Raw genomic sequence first — 12,086 nt, forward strand, 5'->3', positions numbered from 1 at the left:
CGAGGTGCACCGAACTTTTGATAGAGAAGTGAACACCACAAGTCCTGTGATTGGTTATAAATGTGAGTGTGCTGGTTGTAAAAAATAATAGTTTCATCTGGGTAAAAAAAATGTGCAATTTTATTTCATCTAGTACCAATGTGTCAAGTAGCCTTGTGCTTGAAACATGTATGGGGTACCTGTAAAAAAAAGTACTCGAATTTTGTGCGAAACTAGGGTAGTCATAGACGCTACCCGTTATCTCAGAAACGAGCAGCTTGACCCCCATTTTTTTCTGATTCACTTTAAGTGTAAGGGGTGGTAGTATTTATATCCGTGGCGTTTATGTCGGTTGATACGTTGCAGGTAGGAGTTTTAGCCACATATGTTACTATTGTCGTCTATGGGATTTGATTTGGTAGTATACACCCTACAACCCCAAAACCAAAGTATTAACTCAAGAAACTGGAATTTTTCTTGACTCATTTTCGATATAACACGATGTTTTTACATCTCTAGCCTTGCAAAAAAATTGTAGCACGAGGCTACTTAATACAATGGTAGCACGGGTCACTGATGATTCGCGGTACTTAATAATTGTATTGGCACTGGCGTTGGAGGCGGGGGAAGGGGCAAGGGTGGCATGTGCCTCCCCCTTTTCTTGATCCAGTAGCAGCAGTTTTGGTTTATATATATTATGTGTGTGTGTGTGTGTGTGTGTGTGTGTGTGTGTGTGTGTGTGTGTGTGTGTGTGTGTGCAGGTACTTAATATGTTTGCTTCAAACATTCAAACGAAGTACCTTATGACTGCGCATAATAAACCTTCGTGAGTTTATAATAGAGAGACCATCCTGAGTTTGTAGCTATATTATGAAGCTGTCAGCTAGTCTAATCTGTTATAAATAAAACTTACATCTTTCTTAGGTTAAATAATCTTGCTTCGAATTTAAATAGCTCTATATGCAATACACTTACATTTGTTGAATATCGAACACAATTTTAAATAACTTGGTGAAAAGAAATCCCGACATGAATCCTGAATGTATTTATCTGTATAATGCTTTATAAATATTTAAATTGTGTTAAATACAATAAATATCTGCATACATATACGCGCGCACACATTAATATTCAGCCCATATCTGACATTTATTGCGTACCGCCATAGTGGTTAAGTGTTTAGCAAGCATTGTTGTTAGGAAAGCAGCGATGTCTTAAATATATTGGTTTCCGTTTCCGGTTTCCTGTTGTTTGGAGTTCGGCTTTTGTGAACTCGTGTTGTGGTTAATAAAATTGCATACATTTTATACCCAGATAAAACTAATTGTTTCACAGCAAAGACTGTCACATATACCACCACTGGCAGGACAGGTAGTATCAACTGCGCTATCAAACGTTTGTTGTAATTTGAATTTTGACCCAACCGGATGTTATTTGGTATAGTGGCACCTATAGGAGCAAACTCGGGAAAGTCACTTTAAAGTATTTAAAACCTGATTTGTTGGTGCACACGACCCCGGCATCCTCGTAATGTCTGCAGTTGTGGACGGTCCACCCCTGGAACGGACACTGGGCGAGGATAGTCTCCGACCCGCGACACTGGACGTTGTCCATGTAAATAGGACCAGTACCTTGACCAAAGGCTGCATTCCTTTGTGCCTGTTAAAAGAATGAGGTAAACGATAATGTTTCAAGATATTTCAGTACAGGTGGCTATTTCACAAAGGGAAGCGGGGAGGGGGGTAGGTCTGGGAAATAACATCTCCTTTTATCCATAAGCGCGATTTTTATTTTTAAAGTAATTAAAATAATAACTGTAGGAATGCAGGCGCGTGTGCAAATGGAGGGTTTTTAAGGGGGTTGAAACCTTCCCCTCCTCAAGCAATTTTCTTCTCGGGTCGGGTCGGGTACGTTTTTAACATGCTCATATGCCACTAAAGCTTCGAGCATGTCTGTCCTGAGGCCGAGCTCTGGATAGCCAGAAATCTGTCTCGGGATAGAATTTTCTTCTCTTTTTTTCCCCAATATGTTTCCCTATTTCAACCCCCTATAAACATCATTCGCCACAGTGTCTCGTGTGCTCTAGTTGTGTCTTTAAACAAAAAACCTACTTTAACTTTAACTCTGTCAGAAAGGAGTATTTCATTAGGGATGACTATTGCGGTCAGTTTTACTATTGCAATAGTATTGCCATAGTTAAAATACTACTGTGATAGTATTGCAATAGTGATAGTACTATTACAATAGTATTGCAATAGTATTGTGGATTCTTAAATCGCTTGATAACAGTAATATGAATAGCTATTTCGCAAAAATATTATGTATGTATGTATGTGTATGTGTGTTTGTCTGTGTGTGTGAGTGTGTGTGTGTATATGTCTATGTTTGTATGTATACCTGTGTTTATTTGTAATAATGTCACTAGGTAGTGAAATCATATTTAATAAATTTATAATATAAAGACCACACATTGTTGTTTCATTGTGCATTCTATCAAAACTATCGATAGTTGAGCAAACAATTGCGATAGTTATCGATAGTTGAATTTACTATCGATGCATTGCTATCGAGGCACTGACTATAACAACATATCGATAGTTCGATGTGTTGTTACACCACTGTATTTCATATATACGTTTTCTTATATATAGGATAATACATTAATATCTTTGAAACATATAGAAAGTATATCAGTATTGGTTAAATGACCGTTAACGGGGCTATTAAATCCCACCCTTAGTGTCATAGGGAAAACGTTTTGTTTAATGACACCACTAGAGCACATTCACTTATTAATCATTGGCTGTTGGATGTCAAACATTTGGTAATTTTGTCATATAGTCTTAGAGAGGAAGCGCCCTACGTGTTTCCATTAGTAGCACGGGATCTTTTATATGCACCATCCCACAGACAGGATAGCACATACCACGGCCTTTGATATCCCAGTCGTGGTGCACTGGCTGGAACGAGAAGTAACCCAATGGGCCCACCATAGGGGATCAATTCTAGACCGACCGCTTTACCACTGGGCTACATCCCGTCCCCTGGAAGTTAGGATGTGTTTAGTTGTAAAACATTAATATGTGTGCTATTCACCACTCCAAACAGAGATCCCTGCATTCGGCAGACGACGGTAGCATCCTGGTCTCCCCACATGTCGTCACACACCGTCCCCCAGGGCTCTGACGCGTTCCGCTGAACCTCCACCCTCCCGGAAACACCAGGCACGCCGTTCACCAGACGAACCTGGATACCTGAAAACGAGTTTAGTTTTTAGTACTACCAGATAAATTGTAAGATGCTAAAAAATATATTGAATCTATTGATACCTGGAACGGAGTTTAGTTATTACTACCACCTGATCAAATTGTAATCTGAAACAGCAATGAATTCATGTTTAATCATGGCGGAGCAGAGGGGGAGGGGAGGGGGCTAGAGCAATCAAAAATATTATTGGTAGTAAATCTTAAGGCAGAGATGAATTTTGATTATAGAATGCAGTAATTTGCATTTCATGACATCTAGATTTTAAAACTTTACGGGGGAGCATACCTCCGAACCTCATTAGAAACTTTGGTTTGCTCCCTCGATCTCAGTCACACACACACGCACGCACACACACACACGCACGCACACACGCACGCACGCACGCACGCACACACGCACACACACACACGCTAATGTCTACTTGCTTCCACCGTGCCTGATGTTGCTGTTGTTGTTGTTGTTTGTATTGTTTTTGTTGTTGGTTGTCTTCAAAATAAAATATTTAAAAACATGACATTTCATTTTACTTTAGTACTTCTGTTCATTTTATGCTGCTCAGTTTTAACAATATACATGTATGTTTTACGTACTGCTACAAATCAGTTTTAACAATAGATATGTTTTACTTACTGCTTCAAATCCGTTTTAACAATATATATGTTTTACTCACTGCTTCAAATTAGTTTTAACAATACATGTATATATGTTTTATTTACTGCTTCAAATCTGTTTTAACAATATATATGTTTTACTCACTGCTTCAAATCCGTTTTAACAATACATGTATATATGTTTTATTTACTGCTTCAAATCCGTTTTAACAATATATATGTTTTACTTACTGCTTGGTCTGATTCGTTGTGCGTCCACCCATCCAACTAGAAACAACAGCACCACCCACGTGGACATCATTATAACGCCGACGTCGACCACAATTTAACGAAGTTTTGTTTTGTTTCCAGTTTCTCTCCAGGTATTCGTGTCTGCACGATATTTCCACAAAGATAGCGTTCACACTTTATTTTGACTTTTTATTAGATGGCCACGCCCCCTAAATAATTCTTATAGTCATCGTGTAAACTGGTACGTCGTCCGTGTCATGCTTATACCAGGTACAGGTAAAGCCAGGTAGCAATGTCCCTGCTCAAAGTTCATAACTCCGTCATTGTGATTTGAAAACTATTCGGCTCATACAAAGTGTGCCGGTTCCTCGCGTCTTATGGATATATACATACATATGTCGATATAGATTCAGTGTCTACTAAATTTGATGAAGTGTTCACTAAATTTGATGATGAATTATTTACCTTCAGGACAGAGAACGTAACAGCATTAATCTTCTTGACCGTAGTTATTCTTTTTCTTTTCTTTTCCTTTTTTTTTTTTTTTTTTGGGGGGGGGGGGGGGGGGGGGGGGTGGGGAGGGGTAAAGGCTTTTATGTTTGTTGTTTTGCTGTGTTTTTGCTTGTGTTTGTTTGTTTGTTTGTTGAGCAAGAAAACAGAAGACATATTTTTAAACAGGTGTCCCAATTAACATGTGTATTGCTTTAACGTATAGTTAAATACTGAATAAAAGAGTTAACCTCTGACCTGTCGTGAACAGACAGCCCATATATATGAGGCGTGTGACCAGGATAGCGTGCTTGAATATTAATTGGATGTTAGCACTAAAATAAACCGAAATTAACGAATAATATGATGAAACCTATAATGGTTTGGGTTGGTTTTCATACGCATGTTAAGGAAATAAATGTCAAACAGAAGCCCCTGCGCGTGCTGTAACCTCACCGTGGTGCAGGGGTGTAACATTCTCTTTGAGAATGGCCAATACAGCACAAATTGAAATTTTGAGTAAGTCAGTATCTATCTGTGATATTTGTGTTTTTGCACAGTTCTTTACACTGTTTTTATTTAAATCTTGTATTTTTATATTGATGTTGAGCATCACCTTATTTGTTTGCATTATCATAGTTTGACACCCAATAGCCGATGTATTTTTCGTGCTGGGGTGTCGTTAAACATTCATTCATTCAGTCAGTCAAACAGAAGTTAAATCTAAACGTCGAGCTATTCTCAAGATCCGAGACTATTTTGATGAACATATCTATAGTAACGAAAATGTTCGTATTTTGTCGTTTGTGAAAACAAATCGACGAACTTAATAATGTGCTCAGAAATGTATGCATAAACATGTTAAGATCGTCTGCATTGTAATACGATAGGGCCTACTTTATAGTCGCCTTTGTACATAAAACTTTGAATCCGTGGTGCAGGGGTGTAACATTCTCTTTGAGAATGGCCAATACAGCACAAATCCCCTTGTTTTCTTCGAGATACAATTAAAATTTTGAATAAAAGTCAGTACCTATCTGTGATATTTGTATTTTTGCATAGTTTTTTTTACACTGTGTTTTTATTTAAATCTTGAATTTTTATATTGATGTTGATCATCACTTTATTTGTTTGTATTACCATAGTTTGACACCCAATAGCCGATGTATTTTTCGTGCTGGGGTGTCGTTAAACATTCATTCATTCATTCCGACAGTTGTTCGCAGTATATTCGATACATTCCAACTCTAGCCCAACACTTCTCGTTTCGTGATGTATGTCTGTCTGTATGGCTGTCATTCATTCATTCATTCATTCGTTCATGCGTTCATTTATTTATTTTTGTTATTGTGGCTCCTGCTGGTGTTGTTGTGGCTGCTGCTGCTGCTGCTGCTGTTGTTGTTGTTGTGGATGCTGCTGATATTGTGGCTGTTGCTTATGTTGTTGTTGTGGATGCTGCTGATGTTGTTGTGGCTGCTGCTGTTGCTTATGTTGTTGTTGTTGCTGCTGCTGCTGATGATGTTGTTATTGTTGTGGAAGCTGATGATGTTGTTGCTGTTCTGACCCTTGTCGTTAGGAGGCCATAGGCAAGATGGTGTTGGCTTGGAGTTTTCAGTTGGTTGGTAGATTGGTTGGTTGATTATTTGTTTGTTTGTTTGTGTTTGTTTGTTTGTTGTTGTTTTTTTTGTTTTTGTCTTTTATGTTTAAGATACCATGAATGAATGAATGAATTAATTAATTAATTAATTAATTAATGTTTAACGACACCCCAGGACAAAAATACATATCGGCTATTTGGTGTCAGCAACCATTGGTACCAGGGGGTATTTTAAAAAATATAGAAAAATAAAATAAAATAAAATAAAATTTAATTTCCAATTTTCAATTTTGTCAACAGTAGATAATTCATTAATTTGTAAAGTTATCGTAGAATATTCATGTTTCAAGCTTTAAAATTACGAATTAAAACAGTATGAGACATTTTGAGATTTGTAAACATTTAGGAACAGAGTTGTCTGAATGTCTTTGTCAGTCTGATCAGCTTGAAGTCGTACAAAATATTAATCACTCGGTGATTTAAAACAATCCAATCAAAACTCTGTAAGAAGATAGACTCCAAAGCAAACGTTGGCGGACAGACGCCAGACAGACAGACACCACAAATTAGTATTAGAAAATCTCCAGTGACTAATGTCATAGCAGAGGTAAAATTTATATTTAACTCTTTAAAAGTTTATTCTACGTACCGGTCCTTTGTGAGACATTGGGCAATGTACCATGTGTGGAATGTGCATGTGTTTAAATGTCATTTATGTGGAAAGAAACTACTAAAAAAAGGCAGAATTCAATGTGCATCTGTACAAGGTGCATCATTATGGACGCTCAGAAGCTCAACAGACCACGTCAAGGACAGTGCCAGTGGAGGAAAGGAATTCCAAGTTCAGGGATCCAGGGATATTCCTTCCGCCTAAGAGAGATACGTCTACTTCATAAGTGATAATATTCATGAACATTTGACTTTAATTATTTTTATTTTTACTTCTGCCCGAGAGACTATTCAGTGTTTATTGTTGTTGGGTTTTTTTTTACATTCAGTAAATGTGTGTGTTTCTTTGAAATCAATGGACAATGGACTTTATTTGGTTTTACAAAGTGGTTGTGTTTGAGTTTCAATTTTGTGCATATATTTTGTATGTATATTTTGTATGTATATTGGTTAACCAAAAGTTTTGTTTTTTGTGTGTGTTTTTTTAGTTTGGGGAATTGTTTTGTTAAAAATTTTTAATAATTTTGGTTTAAGCGGGGAGGAATGTAGCAGAATTGGGTTTGAATTATATATGTGATGTAAGGGCAGTTTATTTCTGGCCTGAAAGAAGCTGGTGTGACTCGGTGTTTTTACACTGATCACAAGCTTGTATGGGCAGACTTTACCTTTGACAAAAACAACAAAGGACCTGGACTTTGGGCATTTAACAATAGTGTTTTGAAAGACAAAAATTATGTAAACTTAATTAACGACTTTTAGCAGACTTGGAAATCGGAAAAGGGAAATTATAATGATCTTTTGTTATGGTGGGATATGGGTAAAATAAAAATAAAAACACTGACCACGGACTATTGTAAACAAAAACGCAGGACTGAAAGGACTTACATATACAATTTAAAACAAGACGAAACATTCCTAACACAATTAGACGAACTTGGACACTTAGACGACTATTCAGAATTAATTAATGTACAAAATAAAATTAAATATTATGAACAATTACAACTACAAGGGGCTAGAATTAGGGCCAAGGTGGATGAAATTGAACAAGGTGAAAGATGCACGGCGTATTTTATCAATCTTGAAAAACAAAAAGCTAATAATAAATTTATTAATTCTTTAATAACCGAAGACGGAAATTTGATTGAAACACAACAAGAAATTCTAAAAGAGACTACAAATTTCTATAAAACGCTATACACTTCGGAAAAGACAGACGTTTCGGCACAAAACTATTTATTAAACAAAATGACAAAGACGTTAAACGATGAGGACAGAGATGCATGCGAAGGGGAAATAACTCTTGACGAAGTTTCATCAGCTATTAAATCTTTTGCCAATGATAAATCACCGGGCTGTGATGGCTTGACTGCTGAATTCTACCGGAATTTTTTCGGCTTAATTGGTAATGATCTGGTAGAAGTAATTAATGATGCCTTTAAGAAGGAAAAATTAACCTTCACCATGCGTCGCGGTGTAATTGTTTTAATTTGGAAAGGCAACGAAAAACAACTTCTAAAAAATTGGTGTCCGATTTCTTTATTAAATTGTGATTACAAAATTATTACAAAAGTTTTGGCGAGCAGAATTAGAGAATTTCTACCAAAAATTATTCATCCAAATCAGAAATGCTCAGTAAAAGGCAGATCAATACATGACGGAGCTTCATTGATAAGAGACTTAATAGAATATGTTAACCGTAATGACTTACCAGGTTTAATACTTTCCCTAGATCAAACAAAAGCGTATGATAGAGTAGAGTGGGATTTTTTGTTTAAAGTGCTTAAAAAATTCAATTTTGGACCGAATTTCATTAAAATGATTAAAACATGTTATACAGATATTCAATCTGCTGTCAAAGTTAACGGGTATGTTTCAAACTATTTTAATCTCTCTCGGGGAATTAGGCAAAGCTGTCCAATAAGCACTGTATTATATATTTTAGTAGCAGAAACTTTGGCTGAAGCAGTGCGGGAAGATTAAAAAATTAATGGGATAACCTTACCAGATGGCTTCGTCAGCAAATGGGTGGGTTACTCTGATGACGGCAACGCGACTTTATCAGACTTAGACTCAGCTAAACAATTGTTTAAAGTGTTAAATATATACGAACGTGCTTCTGGAGCTAAAGTTAATCTTCAGAAAACCAACGGTTTCCTAATGGGGAAACTTAGGTATGAGAAAGACACTCCTCTTGATATAAGATGGAATAATGAAAAAATTAAAATACTAGGTTTTTATTTTGGAAATATAGACGTTTCGGCAGATAACTGGATACCAAAAATTCAAAAAATTAAAACAATCTTAAATATATGGAGCAATAGAAAATTAACATTGCATGGTAAAGTAGTTGCTGTAAATTCACTCGCCACCAGTGGCCTGTGGTATTTATCAAACGTTTTGGAACTTCCGGATGATTTTTGACTTTATCTGGAGCTACAGAAAACATTTTATATCAAAAGAGCAAATTCAACTACCTAAGGAGTTAGGTGGTTTGGGAGTTGTAAATATTCGGTTGAAAATTAAAGCGCAAAGAATTAAATTTGTCAGTAGACTTTTGAGTTTAGAAGGTGAAGGTAATTGGAAATCTCTAGCAGACTATTTTTTAGGCCAGTATAAAAATTTAAATATTGATAGACACGTTTTAAAATGTAAAACTGTAAATAATAATGCAAACTTCAAATCTATGCCGAATATTTACAAAGATATACTATTAATTTGGGAAGACCTTGACATAACACGTGACACAGAAAGCTACCAACAAATCTTGTACGAACCGCTACATGACAACACAACGATAAGTAACAAACAATACAAAAATATACGTAGTGAAAGACTAAATTTAGTCAAAGACATATGGGACTTTGCTACGGACGACTTTATGGACTTCGCTGGTTGTTCGACCAGCGCGGCATTTTATCGCCAAATAAAAGACCTACAGGACAACTTTCCGCGACCTTTATTGGGGACATTGAAAAACGAAGATCCCCTTGATGGTGACTTAGACGCCATCTTTCGGATCAACGTAGGTGATACGAAAAAAGACGTGACAGAAACGACAACTAAAGCCATATACAGTCTTGTTATCACGAACTTACAAAGATGCATCGTTTAAAACCAGATGGGAGATCGCTTTTAATGAAACCATAAACTGGCAAAATGTCTGGAAAACACTAAATTCTGGCCTAAGTGAAAATTATGACTGATTTAATTTATAAAATGATTCGAAACGTAATTGCAGTTGAGTCCACCCCGGAGTGCCTTGTGTGCGACAGGGTGGACTCAGTCCTGCACGCCTTTTTCCACTGCAAAAAAAACAGACTATTTATTAAGCAAATTGAACCGATTTTCAAAAAACGTTTTGGCAATAAATTCCGATTGAACCCATATGCAATGATCTTTGGCATCAAACACAAACCTGGTAACTATGCATCGAACTTAGGAATTTTTCTGTGGAGTAAAGCTATAAGGGTAATTTGGACAACTAGAAAATTATTAGAGGGTGATAAGCCATGTAATGAAATGGCACTTTTCAAACATTTAGTTTATTCACGGGTTGAAACTGAATACTTTGCCGCCTTAGAACGGCCCAACAGAAAAGAAAAATTCCTGAAACACTGGTGTTTCGAAGGGGTCATCGCCTCGTGCAATGACGCCTTAAACATTACATATAAGCTATGATAAAGAATGGCAAATGCACAAAACGTAGAGAACACAGACTTGGACTCCCCGGCTTGTAGCTTTGGGGGCCAGGTCCGCAAACCAGGTTAATTTCTTGTAAATAATTATTAAAGCAATACACACTAATTATAGTAAAGGAAACAAAAACACAAGCACGCACTAAATAAACTGTATTTATTATAAGACAAGCACAAATATATCTATGTACATCCTTATTTTAACATTCAATGAGAACCTGGTTGATTGTAAATAGGGAGGAATTTGATGAATAAACGGGGTACCCGGCATGTCCGGTGTTGCCTGAAACTGAATTTTTTTTTTAAATGTGTGAGACAAAAATTCAAAAAATTGAAACAATCTTAAATATATGGAGCAATAGAAAATTAACATTACATGGTAAAGTAGTTGGTGTAAATTCACTCGCTACCAGTGGCCTGTGGTATTTATCAAACGTTTTGGAACTTCCGGGAAAATATGCTAAACAAATTGATAAAATGATTTTTGACTTTATCTGGAGCTATAGAAAACATTTTATATCAAAAGAGCAAATTCAACTACCTAAGGAGTTAGGTGGTTTGGGAGTTGTAAATATTCGGTTGAAAATTAAAGCGCAAAGAATTAAATTTGTCAGTAGACTTTTGAGTTTAGAAGGTAATTGGAAATCTCTAGCAGACTATTTTTTAGGCCAGTATAAAAAAATTAAATATTGATAAACACGTTTTAAAATGTAAAACTGTAAATAATAATGCAAACTTCAAATCTATGCCGAATATTTACAAAGATATACTATTAATTTGGGAAGACCTTGACATAACACGTGACACAGAAAGCTACCAATAAATCTTGTACGAATCGTTACATCACAACACAACGATAAGTAACAAACAATACAAAAATATATGTAGTGAAAGACTCAGTTTAGTCAAAGACATATGGGACTTCTCAACGAACGACTTCATGGACTTCGCTGGTTGCTCGACTAGCGCGGCATTTTATCGCCAAATAAAAGACCTACAGGACAACTTTCCGCGACCTTTATTGTGGACATTGAAAAACGAAGACCCCTTTGATGGTCAACGTAGGTGATATCAAAAAAGACGTGACAGTCGCGACAACTAGGGACATGTATACAGTTATGCTATTAAGAACTCACAAAGACGCATCATTTAAAACCAAATGCTTAACCATTTTTAATGAAAACATAAACTGGAAAAATGTTTGGCAAACACTACATTCTGGATTAATTGAAAATCACGACTTTGATTTAATTTATAAAATGATTAGAAATGTAATTGCAGTCAGAAAACACCTCTATGACTGGAAGATTGAGTCCACTCCGAAGTGCCTGGTGTGCGACGGAGTGGACTCAGTCTTGCACGCCTTTTTTCACTGCAACAAAACAAGATTATTTATTAAACAAATTGAACCCATTTTCAAAAAACTATTTGGCAAGAAATTCAAACTAAATCCATACGCAATGATTTTTGGAATTAAACATAAACCTGGTAATTATGCGTTGCAATTGGGAATTTTTTTCTGGAGTAAAGCAATAAGGGTAATTT

At 36.2% G+C, this 12,086-nt stretch overlaps 1 protein-coding gene across 1 annotated transcript in view; it reads right to left on the reverse strand.

The window, feature by feature from the left end:
- The window catches only part of LOC121387833 (deleted in malignant brain tumors 1 protein-like), an 80,437-nt gene extending 76,170 nt beyond the window's left edge, over positions 1–4,267 (reverse strand). Inside the window, exons 1-3 of the mRNA XM_041519062.1 lie at positions 4,089–4,267; positions 3,076–3,233; positions 1,473–1,638 (exon numbers count right to left, since the gene is read on the reverse strand). Of these exons, the coding sequence (XP_041374996.1) occupies positions 1,473–1,638; positions 3,076–3,233; positions 4,089–4,158 (394 nt within the window). The 5' untranslated portion in view covers positions 4,159–4,267. The remainder of the gene's footprint in view (positions 1–1,472; positions 1,639–3,075; positions 3,234–4,088) is intronic.
- Between the last annotated feature and the right edge of the window lie 7,819 nt (positions 4,268–12,086).

The sequence above is a fragment of the Gigantopelta aegis genome, chromosome 2, assembly GCF_016097555.1.
Source record: "Gigantopelta aegis isolate Gae_Host chromosome 2, Gae_host_genome, whole genome shotgun sequence".
In the NCBI taxonomy this organism is placed as follows: Eukaryota; Metazoa; Mollusca; class Gastropoda; order Neomphalida; family Peltospiridae; genus Gigantopelta; species Gigantopelta aegis.